Source organism: Chiroxiphia lanceolata, chromosome 10, assembly GCF_009829145.1.
Source record: "Chiroxiphia lanceolata isolate bChiLan1 chromosome 10, bChiLan1.pri, whole genome shotgun sequence".
Taxonomy (NCBI): domain Eukaryota; kingdom Metazoa; phylum Chordata; class Aves; order Passeriformes; family Pipridae; genus Chiroxiphia; species Chiroxiphia lanceolata.
In genome coordinates this window covers 1,155,833-1,181,441 of record NC_045646.1, presented here as the reverse complement: position 1 = coordinate 1,181,441, position 25,609 = coordinate 1,155,833, and the positions used below count along the sequence as shown (strand labels likewise).

General features: G+C 50.2%; 2 protein-coding genes across 5 annotated transcripts in view; one reads left to right on the top strand and one right to left on the bottom strand.

Annotated features, from left to right (window-relative positions):
- The window catches only part of TIPARP (TCDD inducible poly(ADP-ribose) polymerase), a 26,448-nt gene extending 6,023 nt beyond the window's left edge, over window positions 1-20,425 (bottom strand). The window contains exons 1-3 of one of the 4 annotated variants that reach the window (XM_032697666.1): window positions 20,252-20,425; window positions 19,373-19,517; window positions 7,558-8,555 (exon numbers count right to left, since the gene is read on the bottom strand). In XM_032697666.1, the coding sequence (XP_032553557.1) occupies window positions 7,558-8,492 (935 nt within the window). In that variant the 5' untranslated portion in view covers window positions 8,493-8,555; window positions 19,373-19,517; window positions 20,252-20,425. Of the gene's footprint in view, window positions 1-7,557; window positions 8,556-9,872; window positions 10,206-10,497; window positions 10,750-19,372; window positions 19,523-20,251 lie in introns of those variants that run through there. The other 3 variants (XM_032697662.1, XM_032697665.1, XM_032697663.1) reach the window with 3 other exon arrangements.
- SSR3 (signal sequence receptor subunit 3) lies at window positions 20,401-25,609 on the top strand. The gene is made up of 5 exons (XM_032697667.1): window positions 20,401-20,651; window positions 21,257-21,383; window positions 21,851-21,949; window positions 22,459-22,590; window positions 23,178-25,609. The coding sequence occupies exons 1-5, from the start codon at window positions 20,513-20,515 to the stop codon at window positions 23,242-23,244; spliced, it is 564 nt and encodes a 187-aa protein (XP_032553558.1). The 5' UTR covers window positions 20,401-20,512; the 3' UTR covers window positions 23,245-25,609.

Below are 25,609 nucleotides of genomic sequence, written 5' to 3'. Positions count from 1 at the left end.
GGCCCAGCACAGCCCAGCTCAGCTCTGTTCCCAGCACGGCTGTGGCACAGCCCAGCTCATGCTCAGGGCTGAGGAAGCTGCTGATTTTCTCTCTGACTAAACCAGTTCCTCTCTCTGCAACAGCAACAACCTGGTGGCCCCCCCTGCCCCGGGGCCATGGTGGCTTCAAAGGGCCCAACAGGTAGGAGAAGGGCTGACACTGAGCTCAGTTACTGTGGGACAGACAGGTCAGGCAGCTCTGCTGACCCCAAATCAGCAATATTTCATCTCATTTGTGCAGCTGATTGAAGCTGCAGGTGAAGGACTCACCCAGAGCTGAGTCCAGCTTTGGGTGAGGGACCAAGTGTTTAAACTCCTACATGAAACCCAACTTCACTGGAAGTATAGTGTCTTCATAAGATCAGGGAGAGTCAAAGAATCATTTAAATTGGAAAAGCCCTAACCACTCTCTAGCACTGCCAAGGCCACCACTAACCCACGTCCCCAAGTGCCACATCCACAGGGCTGTTCAATCCCTCCAGGGATGGGGACTGCACTCCAGCCTGTGCCAGGGCTGGACAACCCAAAAAACAGCTTCATTTTTAAGCACAGGTACTGAAATAGAACAGCAGAGCTTAAGACAACAGCAGCCAAAATTTGCTCCCACCAAAACCCACAGCGGGAGGAAGAACCCGGGCCCAGGGAATGCTCCTGAGGGATGTTCATCAACCAGCTCTTCCCAGCACAGCAACAGCCCAGAGCACTGAGCAGGACTGGGCTGTGAGGCGTGAGAGAGGCACATGGGAACCTCTGCACGGGGCAGGAGCACAAACCAGCCCCAGACAGCCCGAGCCTCCATCTCAGCACTGCCTCACCGTCCTCAAACCCAGGAGAGGGGCAGCAGGTGCCAGGGCAGGAAATCAGTTCCATATTTGACTGAATTTGTGCCCTCCTCACGTCACGCTGCTCCTCTCTGTGGTGACCCTGAGTTGCGCGGGAGGGTGAGACGTGGGGAAGGACAAAGGTGCTGAGGACACGTTTCCCTCTGAGCTCAAAGGCTCCATCAGCAGAGGGAAAAATAATCCATCAGGACAGGAGTGGCTTTGCTGCCTTTCCTATATTTATTTTAAAAAAAGTTAGAAAGACCGGTTTTCTTGCCTTTACAACTGGAAACGGGGGGTGCTTGGAAAAGCACTCTAATGGAATTTTTGTTGTGAGGGGGTCCAGCTTGTAAATCTGAAACAAATGCTGGCATACTGGCCCACATTTTATACACACACACACACACACACACACACACACACACATATATATATATATAAACAGCTTAGATGAATGCCTGGCAGGGACAATAATAATGAAAATAGACCACCATGCTCTCCCCCATCATGGTACCATCTCTGGATCAGGAAGTCATTGAGGCACTACTGGATGAGAAGAGACTGTACCAGAAATATGTTTGTTCTTCCCAATGACCCACTGTTGGCCACTTCTGAACACGAGGTACTGGGTGGTCCTCGGGTGAAACTCTAATTTCTAAAAATCCATAGCAATGAGGATGTTGAACACGCTCACATTTTCCAAGGATTACTGCATGCGCCACACTTCCTAACTGAACTCCAAGTTAAACCTTCTGTTTGCAGGGGAGGACAAACACCTCTCTGGGGCAGGTTGCTGATTCCAACCCCTCCGGATGGGGATGTGTTTGGGAGACTTTTGTTTGTTTGCTTTAGTTTTTGTTTTAGTAGCTGCTCACAACAGGGGGTGGGACTCGGTGACCTTTAAAGGCCCTTTCCAACCCAAACTATTTATGTTTTAGAGGAGCACAGGCACAGCTCTGAGTGGCTGCAGAGCTGATACAGGGAGGGACCTTAAAGCCCATGCAGTGGCACCCCCTGCCACGGGCAGGGACACCTTCCGTAGCCCAGGTTGCTCCAAGCCCTGTCCAACCTGGCCTTGGACACTTCCAGGGATGGGGCAGCCACAGCTTCTCTGGGCAAAACCTGTGCCAGGGCCTCCCCACCCTCACAGGGAAGGATTCCTTCCCAGTATCCCATCTAACCTTGCCTTCTGTCCGTGGGAAGCCATTCCCTGTGTCCTATCACTCCAGGCCCTTGTCCCAAGTGAATGTTCCACATCACCCCTTACAGACCCAGCTTCCCAAAGAAGCTCCTGTGGTGACTCCTGTAGTGTAGCCATGTGACCACAAGAATCACCTCTGCAACGATTACTCAGCTCAAATCCCTCCCGATTTCAACAAACCCGAGCACCCACGAGGAAGGAACTTCCCAATCGCTGCTCCTGCTGAGCCAATAATTGCCACGGACTCTGTGCTCCTCGCCCCGGGATGGGCAGGCCCTGCCCCGCACTGTTGCTGCAGGATCACCCGGGAGCAGCTCCTCCCGCCAGCAATCCTCGCAGCACTTACAACCTTTGTCTCAGCAAGGGCTGCTTCACTGCCCCGAGCAGCCGGGGAACAGCCTGACCCCGACCTGCAGCCAGGTGACAGCTGTTCCCAGCACCGCAGCCTGTTTATCGACGGGGAACGGGAGGAGGGATGTGGGAGTCACTGCCGCTCCTCCGCACTCCCAGCTTCCCGAGATTCGCACAGCTACGAGCCAATTAGTTTTATTTCATATGCAAATGATGCTCTGAAGTGGTGCAAAAAGGAATCCATTGACGGGCCGTTACACAGCACAAGGCAAACACTTCCAAAATCACTTCGCATGGCTTTTGTTCCTGCATTCCTCCGAGCAAGGAATTCAAAGCAGTTCTAAAACCCACAAACTCAGGCAGAGGACTCTCAGCTGGGTCCCCATCTCCGGTGTTATCACCGACACAGCCTTATCTCACTGTGGCAACTGTTTGTATCACACAGAAAACTCCTGAAATTTAACTGTTCGATGGGCCAGCCACCCTGAACTCCTCGAGTGACCGAATGGCCGCTGGCCAGAGAGGCTGTGGCTGCCCCATCCCTGGGAGTGTCCAAGGCCAGGTTGGACGGGGCTCAGAGCAACCTGGGCTAGTGGAAGGTGTCCCTGCCCATGGCAGGGAGTGGAATGAGGTGGTCTGTAAGGTCCCTTCCAACCCAAACCACTCTGTGGTTCTGTGATTCTGTGACTGAAATGCTCCCACCGTGCTCTGGATGATTTAACCCCCTACAAGCACATTCTGACAGCAGGGGAGAACAGCCATCCATGCACACAGGAACGAAGGAAAACTGGTTTCCTGCACGTTTATTTGTGTCCACACTCTTCCTTCCCAGGGCCCTTCAGGTGCCCACTGATAACTCCATTGGAACACACCACATTTACAGAATCCCAGGATCACTGAGGTTGGAAAAGCCCTCCCAGCCCAGCACAGGATCCCCCCTGTGCCCCATCCCCACCTTGTCCCCACCCCAGAGCACTGAGTGCCATGGTCAGTCCTTCCTTGGACACCTCCAGGGATGGGGACTCCAAACCTCCCTGGGCAGCCCCTGCCAAGGCCTGACCACCCTTTCCAGGGAGAAATTCCTCCTGGTGTCCAACCTGAGCCTCCCCTGGCACAGCCTGAGGCCGTTTCCTCCAGTCCTGTCACAATTTCCTCTGACCACCCAAAGCCCATGAATGGGGACTGACTGACTGGCTCCAGGCAGGGTATGTCCCACTGGGGATCCACCTGCTTTTCCCTGACTGGAGCCATTTCATTCTGGCCTTTCTCTTCTACCTTGAAGGAGCCATTTCACAAAACTCTCAGAAATTACAGGAGAAAGAAAGAAAAAGAAAAGAAATCAAAGCAGCAGCGAGAGGCTGTTGTATCAGAAAAGCTGGGACAACCTTTTTGCCAAGAGAAAGGGTGGAATTTTCAGCCAAAGAGGGGGGAACTTACGGGTCAGGAACCACAGAGTTGTTTTAAACAAATCCTTGTGTAATCCAGGATGACGTTGCTTGTTTTGAAAAGCAACATGTGCATGACTGGACAGGTGTGTGTGGGGGGGGGGGAAACCTGCTCAGCTCCTCAGCCAAGTATTTCCCCTTAGCAAAGAGCATCTTTAAATATCCTGGTGTGGGTATCTCCTGCTGGGAAGCAGCACTTTCCTCTCTCCGATATTCCACTGAGAGCTGGAACTTCTCCAGGACCTCTCCTCACATCCATGGAGAAAACTGAGGGCTCCTGAGTATTTAAATCTGCTTAAGTTGATATTCCCCCATTTGTTTAGGTAGCTGGGTATGTGGCTTTACACACCTGGCAGACTTAAAAATGCAAAAAATATAATTTATGATGAATAGTCAGTTTGAGGCCAAGCTGTCAGAAGTGGCTGAAGAAGTTGCATTACAAAGTAACTAAACAAGGCTCACCACTTCTTCAGTTAAAGATCACGTTCCCTTAGGTGACAGGCAACAACTTAATGCATATTTTACGTCACTCACCTCAGTAACTTATCTCCGTCATCACTCATCTCGATAATTAAGAGGCAGGACGGTTTATATAAATAGCTGCTTGAAGAACATCCTAATGTCGAGCTTATTCCCTAATTGAGCCGGTAGCCAGCACTCGGTGGGGCAGCCCAGCTCCCCTGGGGCAGCGCTGGGTGCCAGTGTCACACCTCCACTCACCGCGGCACGTAACCCACACACGGGAGGGCAAACAGGGCCCTTCCCGGCCATGCCAAGTGCTGAGCAGGCGTTTCCTGCCGCCTGCCCCGGGCAGACAGGCCTGCAAAGCCCGTCTGACCACGGGAGATTAATGGCTTTAGCAAACAATGCCGTCACCATGGAACGCGGGGCACGGGGAGAGGCCCCGCTCCCGGGCTGCCAGGGGACACCACGCACACGGGGGCACCGGCAGCGGGGGGCACTGACCCCCACAACCCACCCCCGGCAGCCCCACCAGGAGCAGAGGCACCCCCAGCCCCAGCCCCCCGCACCCCAGGGCTCAGCAGGGTCTCCAGACACAATGGATGCTGCATAAGGAGAAACCGGTGACAATGTGCAATAGGACATTTACCTCCCGCTTCAAAACCAAAGTCTGAGCCTGGTACTCCTTAAAAGTCTGGAATCAGAAGCTCTAGTCTTAAACACAGCTTCACTCCTAGGGTCTCACTGACACCCACCCACATGGGGATTGAATACACAAAAGAGCTACAGAAACTACCACTTGGGTGTTCCACAACATTGGATATTATAAATTTATAACAGTTTCCCAGCCTTGCATTGGGGCATGATTTGGTAGCACCTATTCAAAGACTTTCACAAGGACTTTTAAGAGAAGGAAGGAGAGTGCAGGCTATGGAATTAGCAGCTCAGAGCAGAATTTAGTTAGAAAATGCTGATGTTAAAATAGTTTGTCTTTGTAGGCTACTTTTACCTGAAGAAAACACATCATAGAATGGTTTGAGTCAGATGGGACCTTAAACCCTGTCTCACTGCAACCCCCTGCCATGGGCAGGGACACCTTCCACTAGCCCAGGTTGCTCCAAACCCCATCCAACCTGGTCTGGGACACTTCCAGGGATGGGGCAGCCACAGCTTCTCTGGGCAAAACTTGTGTCAGAGCCTCCCCACCCTCACAGGGAAGGATTTCTCCCCAATATCCAGTCCAAATCTACAGTTTGGCAGACACCCACTCAACCCAGAGTCAAGCCCAGCCTGTTCCCAGACTGTCTCTGCTCCGTCAGGCTGAGCTCAGCCCGGCACTCCGGGGTGTCTGAGCCCACGCAGCTCCTGCACCTTCCCTCACAGTCCCAGAACATCATGTGTCTGGCACACACACCCCAACCTCCTCCCAGCTGGGTCAGACAGACTGAAACTCCGTGTCCCAGGAGCCCTTGAGCCCCACCAGGCTGGAACCTGCCCCGGCGCCGTGGCTGTGCAGCACCTTCCCCGGGCTGACTAAGCCATGACCAAGCATTGTTCCCTCCAGCATTAATCATTCCCAAGTCCATCCTTTAGAACACGTAGCTCGTGTGCAGCCATGGATTTGGTGATACAGCCTCTAGAAGAAAACTTCCTGCTCATCTGCACAGAGCTCAAACTGGAATTACTTCATGGGCTTATCTCTGCCTTTGCTGCTTTGTTCTCAGAAATCATTTCATACACTTGGGGAATCTGAAGTTTCTCTGTTGTAAAATACAGCAAATTTTTTCTGCTATGCACTTACACAAGATTTTTAAAATATGATTATTCCCTATTACATATAATTCTTATTCTCTACTTCACGTTCACTCTCAGTGTGGGGTATCTATATTCTGGTATTGCCATCACTAAAAAGGCCCTGGCACAGGTTGTCCAGAGAAGCTGTGGCTGCTCCATCCCTGGAATTGTCCAAGGCCAGGCTGGATGGGGCTTGGAGCAACTGGGATAGCAGAAGGTGTCCCTGCCCATGGCAGGGGGTGGGACTGGATGGGCTTTAAGGCCCTTCCAACCCAAAGCAGTTTGTGATTCTGTGAAAAAGATTGGATTTAGTGCCTAATCCAATGTCAAGTTAGGTGAGAGTAAAGACTAACATTGACTTTAAGCACTGCATTGGGTTACTGGTGTCTAATGAGAAATCTCAGTGCAGTAAATGAAAATAAAATGTTAAGGAAGCAGGGATATAATTCCTTCAGGAAGTGGAAGGAAGGAGAGGCAGTGAGCACAAGCCCCAAGGACTCAGATGGCAAAGGCAGTGGGAAGCCTTCACTACGCAGGTGTCTGAACTGGCACGAGCTGCACCAGGCTGGCAAACTTCTGTCTTATCTGCCCTGCCCCATCTGCACTGTGCACTTCCTCCAGAAATGAAAAATAAAGCAGCCTGCACCCTGCACCAGCTAGACCTGGTGAACTGTAAACATGAGCCTCCCCACTGCTCCTCAGAAGGGAACCTGAGTGTAAAAGCTGAAGAAGTTTCAGCTCTCCAGCCCACACCGGTAACACAACCAGGGCAACCCAACAGCTGTTGGCTAATTTTAGACGAGTCGATAAACACGACTCTGCAGAGGAAACAACAACTTCTAATAACTGCTTTAATACTTGAGGTGTCAGCTTAGAGACGATCAGCATTTCTGCTGGTGTTGCTCGGGTTGTTCTCAGGGAATTAGCTGAAACACCATCATTTATTATCAGTGACATGACGTTTCCAAAGGACTCCACTGAGCCCCCCTTTGATTTTGGCTGCTTGGAATGGAATGATGAAAAGTGTGCTGGGAGTGCACAGTGTATTCACAGTGACAGAAAGCAACTGCTCTGTCATCCCTGGCCCCAGCCCTGCCAAGGCTCTGTCAGGCTGCCACTTTCTCTAATACACAAAAAAGACTAATTAGGAACGTCAAGAACAAGCACAAAATTCCACAACAGCCTCTGAATTTCTACAGAGCCGAAGTTTTCTTATTTCACACGCTCCAAGTCTCTCAACTTCAAGGAATACTTTCCAGATGCCAAGTAACAGCTTTAATAGGTGTGCACGAATTTTCTGTTGAGGGAAACTTGTTGGATATTAATCAGGTAACATCATCCCATGGTTTATAACACACTTGGACACAAATATCAGGAAAAAAGAAGGCACATTCTGTTGGATTTCTGCACCCTTCCTAGCAAGGGAGTAAATTCAGTTACCTACCGATACTTGACTTTGATCCTGTCGTTGTCAGGGTTGCAGTAGAGTCTCTCCAGGTGCTCCTGGGAATCGTTGGTCACACTCTGCCAGGTCTGGGTTGCTGTCCTCCTCACCTGCCAGTGATAGGGCAGGACCGTGTGATGTTTGGGACAGTCACTGCCATAAACACAAGTGCCCTGGAGAAAATCCACACAGATCTCGATCCCGTCCTCCTGGTGGGTGTGATACTGCAGCTGGTTCAGGAGCTCGAACACCAGGTCCAGAGAAGCCTCTTCACTTTTGCCCTGGAATATCCCAGCACTGAATTTATTGCTCGGGTTCAAGTTGTATTGCACTGGACAGCCGTTCTCCTGGAATAAGCCAGACGTGCAGCTTTCCAGAATCTTGTCAGGGAACAAAGGACGAGCTGCACCATCGCTGGCACTTGGGTGCAAAGGATGATCCTGGAATGATTCATTACCATTATCAGCAGCAGTTCCAGGAGTTTCTGGGGAGAAGCCTTGCTCCCCTGACCGGATGTCCTGCTCAGGATGCCCGGGGGAAGGACGAGCTCCTGGCAACTGACCCTGCACATCTGCAGCTGTTGGCACCAGCACAGTCACGTTATTTTCCGTCTGGGGGCAAGAAGTACCGAGGTCCAGAGTCTTTTTCACAGCAGGTTCACATAAATCACTGTGGCCACCACCTTGGCCCCGGGGCACAAAGACCCTCTCCAAGGTCCCAGCTCCCAGCAGGCTGGTGAAGATCGGCCGCAGAGCCCGGAGGGTTTGTGGGTCCAGTCGCTTCTGCACTTGCTGCTTCTTCTTGAAGCAAGGTTTCACCGGTGGTATCTTCTCAGACAGCCTCAGCTGAGGAGGAAAGTCCTCTGAAGGAGGGCACTTCATCCCTGGGCAGGGAGCCTGGGGCACCACGCACGCTGGCTTGGGTTCGGTGTCCATCACACACAGACTTTGCTCTCTCCAAATCACTTTCAAATGTCCCACAGCCTCCCAAGAATCAATCTAGGGCAGAAAGGAAAACAAGACAGTTAATCTCTCTAATTGCTCATGGTTGACACGAACAAGATCACCCCTGGAGAGGATTTCGAGCCAGCAACAGCAAACTCCTCCCCTCGCTGTGACTGCGGGGAGCCCTTAGGCACGTAAAGCATGAAAACAGCTAAACTCAGGCTAATTAATCCCAAACCCACACTCCTCATCTTCCCGCACATGAAGTCTCTGAGACACTCAGGCACGAACACACAGTCCCCCGAGGGTGGGCAGGAAAGGGGGATGGTCCGACGCCTCCTCCTTGTCAGGATGTTCAATAAACAAGAGCACTTTGGTTCATTATATTCCACAAAAGCCAACATGACAGCGCTCATTCCTGTGCCTCCCTCACACCCAGACCTGAGGAGCATGAGACATACAGCCCCGAGTGTCCTCAGCACACTCCGGGCATTCTTGCACCATTTTTTCCCCCACCACAGAGGCAAACCCACACATTCCCATTCCATTCGCTCGGATCCTCCCTCGTACCACCTCCCACCTCCACCAGCAGCATCGCCAGAGAACCGCTGGCTGCGCATAAACCCAGGGCAAACTTCGTACACACTTCGGCAAGGGCCAGGATTTAATCCTGGGGGGTTTCAGAGGAATTCCAGCGCTTCCAGCCCGTTCCTGTTGCCGCCCTGTCCGTGCCCTGACCCTCCCTCTCCTGTGACTCAGCTGCACCGTCACCCTGCCGTGACACCTCTCGCCCGGGCAACAGGAATTAAAACCGGGCACTGCAGCAAACTACAGGGTGATAGTTACTCAGGAACCGAGAGAGAAATTGTCTGTAAGCTGCAGAGTTATATTTTTTAAGGCACAAATAAGCAGTGTGTCTCGTACGTCACCAACAGCAAGCACTATGCCTTTTAATCAGCAATCCTGTACTATTTGATTATATTTAATTAAACCCTCTTCAATCTCGCCCGTAGCCTCAACGCTCAGACTGGAGCACATTAAGGATTACTTCCTGGATAAACGCATCCCAAGCAAAGCGACTTCTCATTTTCAAACAAAATCCCAGAGAACAGAGAAAATTTGGCAATAATTTCTTACTACTGACGATTTGCTCTGGAAAATTTCTCACTGAGTCTTCCTCATTTTGGAACATTCATTAGCAAGGCTTTTCCATTTCCCTGGGAAACAGCACGTCAGGATTGCCAGGAAAAATAAAAAAAAAAGTTGTATCTCTCCGGTTTTTCCATTTTTAGATTAAATTTAAAGGAACTGGTGTATGTTTGCCAGTTAAACGAAGTCATTGGTTTATCTGTTATTCTTCCACGGACATACCAGGCAGTTCTCCTTCTAAACCACCAAAGGCACCTTCAAGTAACTCCAAAGGCAACTCCTAAGGGAACACGATGTTTCCCTTCATCCAGCCCAGGTCTCAGAGCCCCAGCAATGAGCAAGAGGGTCGCCCAGGGCTCAAGGAGTCCCTGCTGTGCCGAGGAGCTGAGCAAGTGACTTCTGATCTCGTTCAGGCATATCCTTGCTGCTATTTCAACATTCACATTTCTCCCTTGATCAGCATTTAAGTTTCGCTGCTATTTTTAAAGAACTGCCTTAGCGAGCAGAGTCGAATCCCCCAACGCCTCTAAAAATAAAGCAGCGAGAAGGATGAACGCGAGGCTCTGCCGGCATTCCCGTTCCAGCATTCCCCCATCCCAGACGAGCCGCTGCCGTGCCGGAGCAGGATCCCCGGAGCGATGCTCGGTCGCTCGCCGCGTTTCACAGCCGAGATGTCTCGGTGGGAGGTTTCGCTCCCCCAGCGCTCGCCATCGCACGCGAGCCGCCCCTCCTCTGCTCGGGAAAGCCGCTCGGCCGGCTTTCACATGCCCTGAACAGCAAACACTGCGAGCGGCAGCCCGGACACAGCACGGGCGGGGGGGGCCAGCCCAGCCCCGCCGGCACCTACCGGGCTCCCTCGGCGCGACTGCCGCGTCCCGACCCGAATCCGGGGGATCTCCGCACAACGATCCCCTTCCTGGCGGGGGGAAGGACCATGAAAGAGGTGAGAGCCGCTGGCGGGGGGACGAGCACCTGAGCAGCAGCGCCCACAGGCTGGGGCGGTCCCGCCGGAGCGCGGGGGGTCCCGGGCTCAGCACCGCCCCGCCGGGGGTGTCCGGCCCAAATCCCGCCGCCTCCCGCCCCGGCTCCCTCTGCTCCCGCTCACATGTTCCCCCCCGGTTTAAATATCGCTGCCGGGAGCGCTGGCAGGGCAGCGCCGGCCGGGGCGGAGCCGGGCCGGTCCCCCGCCCCCCGGCCGGTCCCCGCGGGTCGGTGCGTCCCGGCCGAGCCCGCCCGGCCCCGCCTCGCCCCGCTCTCAGCGGGCAGAACCGAAAGCGCTGCCCGGGGCCGTTCCCCAGCAGCGGCGGGGCAAGAGGCGCCTTCGCGTTTCATTTATCACGCACCGAGCGTTTCGTTTCAGGCCGGCAGGGAGGAGGCAGGGACGGAGGGAGGGAGGCAGGGATGTCCCCGGGAGCGGCGCTGCGTGCGCGGGGCTCGCACGCGAGCCGGGAACACGCCGGGAACGGGCCGTGTCAGCGCCGGGAACAGCCCGTCCTCAGGAGGGCACGGACGGCACCTGAGCCTCCCGCAGCTCCGGGCACACGGGGCGAGCGGCCCCGCCTGCGCTCGGCAGTGACTAAGAGGCAAAGCTGGGGGGCCCCTCCCGACCAAAGTCACCCTGACTCAGCTCGGCACCCGCACGCACCCCCTGGCACGGGCCCTGCTCCAGCACCGTGACACACGCGGCAAGAGCGAGCGTCACGGGGAACAGGCTGCCCAGAGCAGCTGGGGCTGCCCCAGCCCTGAAGTGTCCAAGGCCAGGTTGGGCTTGGAGCAACCTTATCCAGTGGAAGGTGTCTCTGCCCGTGGCAGGGGTGGGATGAGACGAGCTTTAAGTTCCCTTCCAACCCAAACCAGTCCGTGGTAGCACACTACAGGCAGCCACTATTTATTTACCCAGTATGTTATAGGTGGCGCTGGTTCGGAGCAGAGTTGAGCTCTCTTTGTCCCCGGCCGTGGCCGTGTCCCCGCCGGGCTGTGCGTGTGTGAGAGCACAGCAGGGCGGCTCAGCCGCTCCGTGCAGCCCTGACATGCCTCCCTGCTGAATCACCGCCTGTTCCCGGAGCAAACCTCCACAGCACCCGGCCAGCCATTCACACGGACACCAGCCACAACCAAGTGCATCTGCAGCACTAACTTGGCCAGACGAAGTAACTTATAAAGAAGTAAAAAGCCTCAGAAGGTAAAAATTATGTTGATGGAACATCTATTATATTATTTGCCCAGAGAAGCTGTGGCTGCCCCATCCCTGGAAGTGCTCAAGGCCAGGTTGGACGGGGCTTGGAGCAACCTGGTCTAGTGGAAGGTGTCCCTGCCCATGGCAGGAGGTTGGAACGAGATGAGCTTTAAGTCCCTTCCGAGCCAAACCATCCTGGGATTCCACAACTCGTGTTCTTGTTTCAGTTTTAAAGCCAGTCTTTCGTTCCCTGTGCTCAGTGACTTTATGGAATTACACATACAGAATACACAGGCATATGGAGAGAAACTCATTTTAAGGTGGCACAGGCTGCATGGTGCACTGGAAAATGCTGCACAGCTGTGTTAATAATCCGGGCAGAATATGGCACTTCTACCAACAAATTACAAAACTGGAGCTTCGCAGAATCGCAGAATCCCAGAATCCCAGACTGGTTAGAGTTGGAAGGGGCCTTAAAGCCCACCCCCTGCCATGGGCAGGGACACCTTCCACTAGCCCAGGTTGCTCCAAGCCCCGTCCAACCTGGCCTTGGACACTTCCAGGGATGGGGCAGCCACAGCTTCTCTGGGCAACCTGTGCCACACCATCCTCACAGCCAAGAATTCCTTTTCAATATCCCATCTCACCCTGCCCCCTCTGGCAGTGTGAAGCCATTCCCTCTCATCCTGTCACTCCAAGCCCTTGTAAATAGTCTCTCTCCAATGCAGTTGGAGAGAGAATGACACAACAGAGGCTCAGTAAAGGTGGCATCTGTATCTGCAGGAGCTGAAAACAAATTATCATCTGTAAATTAATTGAACTCTTGAGTGTCTGAAGCACCAGACGCAGCCCCAGAGCCTGTCTGGCCTGGGCGAGCAGAGCGTGGCGGGGCAGGGTGAGGGCGATGTGTCACATCCTCACCGGGGACGGAAGCTGCACACACACACGTACTTATCTGCCATCACCAGAACAGAAATTACCGCTCTGGAATAGCTCATTTCACGCATGAGATATAAATAAGAGGCACATATGGCTGAACGACACACTGGGGTGGGCACAGCTCCCGCTGCAGTGGGAGTGGGAGGATGGACCCGGGCAAAGATGGAGGCTGGAATAACCATCCTGCTCCAAACAAATGTATAATTAAAGGAAACACATCACAGCACACCAGACCCTCGTACACCCATTTCGGAGGCTCCCACACACAAATATAGAAAGAAACTCTGACCACCGTGAAAGCATGATCTCATTTTTAAATACATGTTTAAATCTTAAGCGAGAGAATGAAAGCTTTAATTATTTCTTTCAGATGGTAAACGGCACCAGAGTGAATGCAGCAATTTACAGCTCTGCCTTGCAAATCCAGGATAATCAGTATGCACACTTGATTTGGGATGAAAGAGGGGAAACATCTGACTTCAATGTTTGTGCTAAAACAACAAAGTTCTCAGGCTCCAACACATTTTTTTATAGTGACAGAAACCTCCTTTTCTACCTCAACCTTTGCACAATGAACATTCTTCACTCCCTAAAACACATCCCAGGACAGGAAGCTGATTGTCCTTTTCTGGTGTTCTATACAAGTCAACAAACAGCACTGTGCTGATGACTAACAAAAAGCCCAGTCCAACCTGGCCTTGGACACTTCCAGGGATCCAGGGGCAGCCACAGCTTCTCTGGGCACCCTGTGCCAGGGCCTCCCCACCCTCATAGCCAGGAATTCCTTCCCAATATCCCATCTAGCCCTGCCCTCTGGCACTGGGAAGCCATTCCCTGTGTCCTATCCCTCTATCCCTTGTCCCCAGTCCCTCTCCAGCTCTCCTGGAGCCCCTTTAGGCCCTGGAAGGGGCTCTCAGCTCTCCCTGGAGCCTTCCCTTCTCCAGGTGAACCCCCCCAGCTCTCCCAGCCTGGCTCCAGAGCAGAGGGGCTCCAGCCCTTGGAGCATCTCCGTGGCCTCCTCTGGACTCTCTCCAGCAGCTCCACATCCTTGTGCTGTAGTCCCCCAGGGCTAGAGCAGCTCTGCAGGTGGGGTCTCACCTGAGGGGGCAGAGGAGCAGAACACCCCCCCTCCTGGCTGCCCACGCCGTGGGATCACGGGGGGTTCTGGGTGCCAGAGCTCATGGCCAGGTCAGGGTACATTGAGCCCCCAAATCCTTCTCCTCGGGGCTGCTCCCAACGCCTGGATTTGTGCTTTTCCATACCAATGCTTGATGACAAATGCTAATCACCAGCAAACATCACACCAAGCCCTACCCTTGTGCCAGCAAGTCAGGGTGGGTGAGCACCCAGGGACAAGAAAGGTCAGTGATACAGACATTTATTAAAAGTTAACAGATGGGAAATGAGAACCTCTGAAGTGCTGGCTGTGTTTCTGTGAAGGTGGAATAATGCCACCAATGTCACTAATGAAAAGGAAGAGGGAGGAGGCAGCAAGGCTTTATTCACACCTGTAAGCCTTGGCTGGACTGACACCTACTGGGCTCCACCTGCTGTGCTCTGTCCTGGGGTGAGGAGGGCAGAAATGTCACCATCAAGGTAAAATTTTCTATTCATTAGACTCATTCATTAATGAATTTCTATTCTAATTTTGTTCTATTGATTCTTTCTGTTCATCCCATTCATCAGTGAAACCTTCCTAATCCAGACCCAACTTCTACACTAACCAAAGTCACTGCCCTTGTCTCAAATTCACTGCCTTCAAATATCTTATACTAGTAGCTAAAAGTTTTAAAAGCACAGCATTCTGTTTCTGCTGTTGATCAGATTTCAAAGTTTGGTGAAAACAGCATTTCTCAGGAAACCAAATGGTACATTATACAGAAGTATCATCACACTTATGGTTATTTCACTATCAGATCATCTTATCTCAGGAAGTGATTTCTGATTCATGAATCTGGACAAGCAACACTACTCAAAAGTGGGCCCTTTTGATGGAAATTTGTTAAGAGTTAATAATTTCTGCAGAGGTATTTTACTGTCCCAGTCAAAGGATGGACCTCGACCCTTGGCCCATGTGCAGCACAACACCTCAATGCTCCCAGCACATCAGGACAGCAACAGTATCCATGGAAGCTGAATCATTACTAAGAGTTCACAATTATCTTCTGGAACAAGAAATCCTTTATCACAGAATAGAAACAGAAAAACGTGATATCAGTCACTCAAATTAGTGGTTTCTCCAGAGCTCAGCTTTCTAGATGGAGTTTCCTTCTGCAGCTGTACCAGTCTGAGGGGAAAAGCAATGATGCTTCACAACTAAAACAACAGTATTTTAAAAAACCCTCTAAACTTTATTTTTAAAATGCATGTAGTGACCATTTGCAGGGTATCAGGCAGGAATTGAGACCAGGTAACACAGTGCACTAAAAAGTAACAGCCTGGAGAGATGCTCTGGGGTATTAAACTGTTTAATTAAAGCCTCCATCCAATTCGGAAGTTGGTGTAAATACACCAGTTAATACATAAACTGAGTGAAAATATGCCCACAGTGGGCTCATGTGGTTTAGGTGGCATTTTGCTGAACTGCTGCACCCTCTCGTGGAAGTCTCTTGAATCCACGTAAACTGGAAATTTAGCTGAGGCCAAGGCAGCACTTACCAATCCTTAACTAACACAAACTGAGTCATAAAAAACCACTGAACTTTTGAGATTTTTTAAGGATGATTCTGGAACACTCACCAGGTGGATCCTCCCACCAGGTAAGCAGCAATGTGTGGATGGCAGTGCTTTGCTCCTTCTCCTTTAGGCTGACTCCTATCTAAACAGAACGGAAATGTTCCTTTACAATGCAATGCTGGCAAATTAGGATTTGAATTCTTTCTAAAATCACCAGCTAGTTCTATCTAACAGACACACAGTTTGCTGTCTCCATGCAAATGAAGTCCATTCTTCAACCAAAAATTCCAACAAATTAAAAAAGAATGCCTGGAAGGTGACAGTACTGTGTATTTTACATCTGAAAACCAGCTAAGAGCTGCTCCCTGGAGCAAACCTTTAGTTCCCCAGTAAAACACTAGTTCCATAAAGAGCTGCAACACCCTGGAGAAGCTGAAAGTGTGAATGAAGATCTCTGGAGATATCCCTGGAAAAGGTCAATCCTTACTGTATAAAAGGCAGAGGCATTGTAAATTTGATTGCCCTTTCTCCCAGGCTCTGCATGATTCAAACAGCAAGGAGGAAAACGGGAATGTTCACACCTTAAATTGAGAATAAAATAAACGAGAGGGAGAAATCAAGGCTAAATTGAACAAAACATTTTTCTTCTAAGATGCAGGAGCTGAAGAACCAAAATGTGCAGCTCAGGGAGCAGCTGGGTGGACACAGGCTGCAGAACACCTAAATAAAACCACAGCCTTGGGATGGTGCAGCAAACAGCCAAATGCCTGCTTTGTTCAGCAGCTGTTCTTGCAAACAGCCCCAAGTGCCTGGGAGTAGGAGATGCTCTGCTCTCACCCCAGAAAGGGAATTTGCACTTGGACATTATTTCTTTGCCCAAGAATTCTGTGTGGGAGCATGCTAGGAATGCTTTATTTCTAGAATTCATCACTCAGTGTTGCTGAATTCCACATTCCAGGAGGGGACAGGACACTGCCTTGCTAATTCTGTTCAGGGTTTTTTTTTTTTTCTTTCATGTTTCCTAAGGTTTTTTTAAATTAGGAAGAAAACTTGGTAGAATTTTCTCTGATCAGATCCAGGCTGAGCCAGGTGGAAAACACAAAGCTAGGTCTGTTTTCTGTGGATGGACTCACCTCCAACCATTCAGAAGACCAACAGCCAGAAATATCCCCTTTTATTCCCTCATCCAAACATTCCTCACATGACCCTTCAGCTTTAGTTCATCCTTCTTACTTTAGATATCAGCATTTTAAGAACATCAGCACATGGATGGTCAACTCTTCTGACTACACATTATAGGCTAAAATTGTCCTGTGGTTGAAGTCCAGATGTTTGCCAAGCTCAAGGCTCCGGGAACGGGAAACCCTGGAGAACTCCCAGGTGAAGAGTGGCACCAGGAGATCCTCCCACAGCCCTGAGGGATGGAGCAGCAGGGGTGGGTGGGTGCCAGGATGACACAGTGCAGACTCAGAAATCCCATCTGGCTGATTCCCTCCCACTACCAGGGATGCAGGCTGCTGAACTGGACTGGGATAATCCCACTGCAGATCACCTCACACATCCCTGGTGTGAGGACTGTGGGAGAACCCCTGGTCTGGGGCTGGAGGGACTTGAGCTGAGTGTCCCACAGGGAAACAACTCTTTGATTGCCTTTATATCATGATTATTTTCCAAACAGTGCCTCTGATACTGCTTTTCCAAAGTGTGGTCCGTTCCAGGCTCCACCTGAGCAAACCAGCCCCCGAATCTATTCCTAGACATGATTTCGTTCACTTGGTCCACATCACAAGAACCTTAAAAATGCCAAAGAAGGAAACTGGAGCAGATGAGACCATTTCAAGACATCAAAAATGGGTCACATATGCTACACTGAGCTGCCTTCCCATACAGCAAGTGTCCTGGAAATCCAGCAACTCCCAGCTTTTAGAAATTGTAGGTTCCTCTTTTGGGGGCTACATTCCAGTGGAAGGTGTCCCTGCCCATGCCACGGGGTGGCACGAGGTGAGCTTTAAGATCCCTTCCAACCCAAACCATCCTGGGATTCTAAACCTGGGAACTGATTTGGCTGGAAAATAATACAGATTACAGCTCCAGTTTTAAACCTCACAAACCACTGAACGTTTCAGGAAAATCACAGCACACGGGAGAACTGGAAAGCTTCTCACCCACCCAGTTATCACACAGAGGGAGAAGCTGCTCAGCTCATGAGTGCCACAAATGCTCATCCAAAGGAGGTTTTTCCTTTGTATTTCAACAATCCCCCAGCAGCTGATCTCAAACTCAGCACACTAATCCCTTCCTGCATGATAAATTCCATGGGCAGGGACACCTTCCACTAGCCCAGGTGGCTCCAAGCCCTGTCCAACCTGGCCTTGGACACTTCCAGGGATCCAGGGGCAGCCACAGCTTCTCTGGGCAGCCTGTGCCAGGGCCTGACCACTCTCACAGGGAAGGGTTTCTTCCCAATATTTAATCCAAACCTACTGTCTTTCAGTTCAAGCCATTATGATTCATACTAGCACACAAGATGACAAACACTTTGCTAAGGAGCAGACATTTCCTGTTAATCACCTGCCTTGGAAATTCTACCTTCCAATCCAACACAAAGGTGTTTTGGAGTCTACACTTCCCACAGATAAACAGCAAAATAAAATAAACAAAATAAATCCTGCTGGGAAATGTCACTGCCCTCATTTAAAATTTTCAGCTTAGTCCACCTTAGAGATTTAGATAAAGTTGAGAAAACAAAGATAATCAATGTACTGCCAGAATATTTATCACTGCCTCTGTGTTTCAGGAAGAAATTTGGTAAGAAACCTAATTCATAAGTTACAAAGACAACAGCATTTATTTTCCTATTATCAGGAGATCTTTTGCTGTTGGGTCACAGAGCAACTGTTCCTCTGATTTTGACGCCTCAAGTTCCCAACAGCTTCTGAATGAGGATTCAGCCAAGATGCAGATTTAGGCACTGAAACAAACCTTGGAATTGTTTTGACAGAAACTGGTGGCCCTGTTTATTTTTGGGGGAGTATCTACGACACACTCAGAGCACGAAGCTGCAGTGAGAGTCTCGCTGCACACACTGTTCTGCCTGAAGCCACAGTTTGCCAGTGCCAGGGGGTTTATAAAAGCAAAGTGCCCGTTTGTTTTTTTCAAGAAAAATCTTTCGTCATTCCACCGCCTAAAACAATGTCCTACTTCATCCTGATGGAGAGACAGATGGTCACTGGGCAGACTTTCTTCCCAAATGATGGCATCATGCCCATGTAAGCCCAAACCAGGAGCAGAGAGACAGTTGCAGCCCACCACAACACAACACACGTTTACCCAGATGAGCGGAAGGAAGAAATCTGGGCAAGGACAGGGACGGTGATTAATCTGAATCCTGAAATAATCTTAATATTCCTCACGGTTTCCAACTACTTTATACAACTCTAACCATGTTCTTTAATAAGAAAACTCATATGACTGGTAACATCGATTAAATATGATGTTACCTACTAGAATCAGGCTGGTTTGGGTTGGGAGGGAGCTTAAAGACCATCCAGTTCCAGCCCCTGTCATGGGCAGGGACTGTGTGGGTTTAACATGTTTTACCAACAAACCAAGACTAACCTCCACTCCCGTTGGAGAACCCTCCTCAGCACAGATTTTGCCACCTAACAGGCAAACAGCATTTCCCACCCGTGGAAGCCAGACACTGCTGAAATCACTTCAGAACGGGTTAATTCCTGGAGGAGGCCAAGGCCAGGTTGGACAGGGCTTGGAGCAACCTCATCTACTGGGAGGTGTCTCTGCCCAGGGCAGGGGGTGGCACTGGATGAGCTTTAAAGTCTCTTCCAACCCAAAGCATTCCACGGTTCCGAGATGAGGGGGAAGGCTGGCTCCCTGCCTTCTGTGCACAGGGATGGCCACAACTGGTACTCACAGGGGTTTCTGCTGGTCCTCAGAGCTCCTGAGCTTCATCTGATGGGCTGGTGTGTCCACAAATCCAGCCTGGGAATCCCTTCAGGAGAGATATTTCCAAGCCTGAGGGCAGGTCTGGCTGGCAGAAGTGTAACTCCCATATCTGCCTGCAGATAGCACAACATTAGCAATAAATCCTGTTAGCACACTCCACCAATACACTGAGTCTGAAAATCCACGCCTGGTTTGGTCTTGGAAATTTAGTACAAGGTCAAAAACCAGAGTCCTACTGCACCTAAATGTTTTACAAAGCTCTATTACAGTGAGTTAATTTTGATCATATTTAAGCCCATTTCAATTTAACCTCATTTCCAGGGAGCATTCCCTCACGGTGTGCACCTTGTGTGTTTTCTTGGAAGCAGAGAACACTAGTAACTGGGGGGAATGAATGAATAAATGGGAAAAATGTCTTTAATTAAATTTTAGGAACACATATACTTTGCTAAATGATGTTTACACCAAAACGCTAAAAATACTAAGAGAAATGTGCTGTCCAGGGGCCAAGGAGTTCTTCTGCTGCAGTCAGCCCGGGCGCGGGGCAATGCCTGTGTGCCACGGGCAATCCCTCCACACCCTGCTGCGGGACACTGGTGGTAATCCTCAAAAGTCCTGCTCGAAATTTGTTGTCACAAATTGCAGAGGGAACACTAAAAGAAGTGAAAAGCAGAGCCCTTTGTACGGCCGGTGTGGAGCGAGGAGGGGGGGATCAGGGAACGGCTCTAAGAGCCTAAAAGGAGACAGACACGCTCTCCCGTGGGGGCTGGAGGGCGAGCGGAAAAAATCTCCACTGGTTCCCGGGCAAACTGTGCCAGCCCGGAGGGATCCCCCCGACAGGACTCACCTGCCTCGGCCACCGGGGGTCCCGGCGCGGGGAGCGGGGCTACATCGGGGATGGGGTGGGGATGGGGACCGGGAGTGGGAGCGGGATGGGGCCGGGGCCGGGCTGGGATCGGGCTGGGCAGCGGTCCCGGGCTGGGATCGGATGGGCCCGAGGGCGGCCCGCGCCCCGGAAGCTCTTTCGGCCGGTGCCGGTCCCGCCCCTGCCGTGTCTCCTGACCCGGAGCCGCTCCCGAGCCCGCCGCTGACGGTGCCCGGTCCCTCCATGGCTCCCAAGGGCGGCCCCGGCGGGCGGCAGCAGTCCGAGGAGGACCTGCTCCTGCAGGACTTCAGCCGCAACCTCTCGGCCAAGTCCTCCGCGCTCTTCTTCGGCAACGCCTTCATCGTGTCCGCCATCCCCATCTGTGAGCGGCGGGACGGGGCTGGCGGCGGGTCCCGGGGGGAGCAGGAGACCCTGAGGGGAGCAGGAGACGCGGGGAAGGGGATCGGCAGCACCTGAGGGGAGCAGGAGATGCTGGGAAGGGGATCAGCGGACCCTGAGGGGACCGGTGGCCCCTGAGGGGATCGGGGACTCCCCAGCGCGCACCTCGGGCTCTGTCCCGCTGCCGCTCCGAACCCGCCTACGAGCCCATCCCGGGCGGGATCGTCCCGCTCCGAGCCGTGCGGGGTTCGGGCCGTGAGGGGTCCGGGCCGTGTGGGGACCGAGCCGTGCGGGGTCCGGGCCGTGAGGGGTCCGGGCCGTGCGGGCGGTCGGGCGGCGGCAGCACTGACGTGTCACTGCGGCGGCGCTGCCTCGGCGGGGCCTGGAGAGCCGCTCTCGGAGCACATTTCTCCCCTCCAGAGCGTTTCTAATGCGGCTCAAACGCTCCGAGGGGTTTTGCAGGAATTGGGTTTGGTCTGGCAGAGCCTGTGCCGAGTTACAGAGCTCGCGTCCTCTGTGCTGCTCCTGCAGGGGCGTTTTTTTCTTGGAGAGAGGCCACTCAAAATGTAATTTTTTTCTTCTTCGAAGGGCTTTATTGGAGGATATGGCACATGGATCTTGTTCAGTCCGCAGTCCTGTACAGCGTGATGACCCTCATCAGTACCTATCTGGTGGCTTTTGCCTATAAGAACGTCAAGTTTGTCCTCAAGCACAAGTAAGTTTAGTGGCTGTTGGAATAATAAATTCTAGTAGCTAGAATTTATTATTTAATAATTTAACAGAACCAACATCTACAACTTAATTTTTTTATTAATAGGAGTGCCTGAAACGTTACTCCAGAATCTATTTTACACAGAAATATTTCCTAGTTGGTTTCTGTTGTCTCTCGTAATTATGGAGTAGCCCAGTCTTGTCAGCTAAGAGTACAGTGAAATAGCAGAACTACCATCATGCTCAGTGGGTATTGCCATAAATTGCATTTAAATTATATTGCTGATTATATCAAAATTACATTACTTGTAGCAGTTTGATTATTACTTGTCCCTTCAACTTGACAAAACTGTTCGGTGTCTTGACTCCATTTTGTTCTTCACTGTAAATAAAACTTCCCCTAATCCCAGGGTGTAGCTGTGGGGGTTTTTATCAGTTTTTGAAGTTGAACATAAGTGGTGTTGCTTACAGGGTAGCCCAGAAAAGAGAGGATGCTGTGTCCAAGGAGGTGACTCGCAAGCTGTCCGAGGCGGACAACAGGAAGATGTCCCGTAAGGAGAAGGATGAAAGGTGACCTCTTTGTCCTCTTCCTTCTCTCCCTTGTTGTAAGGCTGCCTTAAATGTCCTTAAGGCTCTAGGTAGGATATGAGGGACTGTGCCCTCTTTTTCCTATATTCTGGAAAGCATAAGTTGTACTGTAACTCTTGGTTCATCTTAAAGCCTTTCTGAAGCAAGTTTTCAAGGAAAGGTCTCAAATGCGCTTGAGATTAGAGGGGATGCTCACTGTGACTGTGCAGGATGGGAGCTGTCAGGGCTTAAGAGCCCAAACCTCTGTCTTCTAGAGGCTGGTTACAACAAAAGTACTGCACACTTCATAATGTGGAGGTGCCAGGATATCCCATCCCTGGAAGTGTCCAAGGCCTGGTTGGAGCAACCTGGGCTAGTGGAAGGTGTCCCTGCCCATGGCAGGGGGTGGAATAAGATGACCTTTAAGGTCCCTCCCAACCCAAACCAGTCATTCATTCCCTGATATACAGTGATTTAAATATGCCTGAGATATTGTCTCTACTTGCTCCTAGAATTCTGTGGAAGAAAAATGAAGTTGCAGACTACGAAGCGACAACTTTTTCCATCTTCTACAACAACACCCTGTTCCTGGTCCTGGTCATCATCGCTTCCTTTTTTGTGCTGAAGAACTTCAACCCCACCGTGTATCCTTTGTGCTCTGCTGGGAAGGGCAGGTCCTTTGCAGAACATCAGTTTAGAACATTGTCACGTAAAAGCAGAGTTTAAAAAAAAACCCCCTCCCAATCACGTGAATGTGACGTGAGCTGTTTTAAGGATATCACTTGGACAGTCTACAGAAATTCTTGTGGCTTTGCCATTTTAGTTGTAATTTTGGGATGAGGAGGCAGCTTGTTTTGCTGCAGAATCCCTGTGTCAGTGTTAGCTGCCAGGTTCTCTTACCTTACAGGTTGCTTTAGTTTCAGTAACTTCACAACCAAAATCTTTTGTTCTTTAAGGAAATTATTATTGCCAATCAGGGCAGTTAATTCAGGATGTTCTGTAGTTAACTACTTATAAAACAAATGTTAAGAGAACAGGCTAAACTTTGTGAGTGTCTTAACTTTGAAGGTAAGTTCATGCCTTTATTTTGAGCTGTATTTGAGGTTACGATATTTCAGTTTTAAAACTGTAAAGACCATTTCAATTCCTTCTTTTTCATAAAACTTCTACTAAATGTTCTGTGCCAAAGAAGTGTCTTGACAATTATATGTCCTTAACCTGTTCCCTGCAGAAACTATATTCTTTCTATTAGTGCTTCATCAGGACTGATTGCTCTGCTCTCCACAGGATCCAAGTAGACAAAAACCCCACAGAAATTTATTTCTGTGGGAGACTTCAACTGCCATAGAAACATTTAAGGGCAGAATAGGAATTTTTTTTTTGTATTATGAGCGTAAGGGGGGGGGAGGGTTTAAATCCAAACTGATGGAATTATATTTACTTTTGGTATCTTTCCATGGTATTATTCAATATCTGAGTTAATGAATTTTTTTTTTTACTTAGCAAGGGAGGGAAATGGGGTGTGGGCTGTGACCAGACATCACCTTTGTGAGGCACCACAGAGGGGTGATGGTTCTGCAGCCCAGGGGCAGCTCCACAGTGGGACTGTCCAGCTGTACGCACAGCCTGGGCCAGAAGGCCCCTGGGTGTTTGGTGAGCAGCCTCAGAGCCAAACCCCCTGATCAAAAAAGTGACAATCCACCATTTATCAATGTAACTTGAGAAGTTGTAATAAAAAGGAGCTTTTTTTGCCATTTAATTCCTTGTATTTCCATTCTTCAAAAAGTAGGTATTTTCATGTGTAGGTTTGTTGGCTCGCTCTGCTTCCAGAAGAGAAGAGTCTTTTCCTGTGTTCACTGGAAATATTCCTCATTTTTAAGTAACTCGTAGTCAGGACAAAAACCTAAACCTCCCAGAAAAACACTTTTGAAGTGGTTTGAATGTAGGTTTTTTTCCATTCATGTCCAAAATCACAAATAAATAAGAAGCCCTGCCGGTTTCCTTGCACAGCTTAGCAGAAATGCTTTAGCTGGCTTTTTGTAATGGGTTTATCAGGCAATCCTGTCCCTTATTTTCTTGCTCTCACTGAAGCAGCTGTTCTGTTAAATGCCAAACTCCACTGCTATTAATGGAATTCTAGAGCAGAAGCTACAGATCCTGCCATTACAGACTCGGGATCTGTAGGGAAGAAGGAGAAAGCTCATAATCAGATTTAACGTAACAATTACTCTGCTAATCTTTACTTCAATAAGATTTATGGAAAATAGAGCCAAATGAAGAATCTGGAGAGCAGGAGACAGAAAGGGCTCTGTTTCTGACAAATAACCAGTCATAAAACGATTCCTAATTACCCAGTGCCTGCTGACTGACTGTAACACTTGTCAGCATCCTTTGGGATTGGGTGGGATTGGGAGGTCTTCAGTCTCAACCCTCCCCTGCATAGTTCACTCTTCCTTTGCTTCCCAGTATGAACTGTTCTGCTTCTGTATTCAAACCATGAACATTCCCATGGGTTTGGTGCACTCCAGAGCTGCCCTTGAAATCACTTTTCTGGTCAGGCATTTAACACTTTATATTGACTTGATTGCTTCCCCTCAAAATACGTGGATTTTTCTGTATCACTTGTGCCTGATTGTTCACCTCAGGAAGGAGACATTCCACGTTGCTGGTGCCTGCCTTGCACAATTGTACTTTGCTTGACTTATCACTTTTTTATAAAGGATATAATTTCTGTATTTTAGGTTTTTTAGCACACACAACCCAAATTTCTAACAAGCTTCCAACAAGTAACTAGTCAGAGCCCAAGAGGAGGCCAAGCTGGCAGCTCTCTAAGCAGCAGGATTTGATGGGGCTGGTTTTTGCTCTGGTCCTCCCAAAGCACCCAGTACTTAAATTCCAATATTTGAACAAACAGCATCAGTACACTCATTTTACTGCCAGGGCTCTCACTGCCCTGTCAGGTGTTTTAGCAGGTGACAGGTGTTTTTTCCAGAAAATCTGCTGGCTGGAGAAGCGCTTGGAAGCAGCACTTTCTTTTGCTATTACTGTCACCTCACTGAGTCTTTTATTAACAGCTTTTCATCCTACTGTGGTTTTTTTTGGTATTAACAGTTGCTGAGGCTGGGAGCTCAGCGAGTGAGGAGAGGGAACGTGGAGCACTGACAGCCTGAAACAAAAGTCAGTGGGGGAGTGGGGCAGGTTGTGTGCTGCAAAAACCCCTCATCTTGGGCCTTCTCGGGAAAGTTTGGGGCTGTCTTCTTTTTGTTATTTGTAATTCTGTCTGCTTTTGAGTTGTTTTTTTGGGTGGTGGTTGTTTTCTCCCCTTGCAATCCCCACTAGAAGCTGCAATGATATATATATAGAAGTCAATATAATAGACTGAAATTAGATTTCTTCAGTTAATGCTGAGGGTTAACCTGGAGCTGAGCTGCTGCTTGGCCCCCCATTGCCCTCAGAGTTTTAAGCTCTTGCTCCAAGTAAGGGACAATGCCATCTCCTTTTCAATTAAAAAAAGTTGGGAATTAATCTATTTTTAATACACTGCTGGATTCCCACGTACGTGCGAAGGGAAAGGGAGAACATTAAATTGTACCTCCAGAGGGAGGGAAATTAGTCTGCTACTGGGAAGATAATTCTCTTAAATTAATAAAGCTGTTAACTGTG

Excerpts from the sequence above, each read along its gene's own strand:
- SSR3 (XM_032697667.1), top strand. The coding sequence starts at position 20,513 with ATGGCTCCCAAGGGCGGCCCCGGCGGGCGGCAGCAGTCCGAGGAGGAC. Across the intron at positions 21,384-21,850 it reads AAGTTTGTCCTCAAGCACAA|GGTAGCCCAGAAAAGAGAGG; the intron begins GTAAGTTTAGTG and ends TGTTGCTTACAG. Across the intron at positions 22,591-23,177 it reads AAGAACTTCAACCCCACCGT|AAACTATATTCTTTCTATTA; the intron begins GTATCCTTTGTG and ends TGTTCCCTGCAG.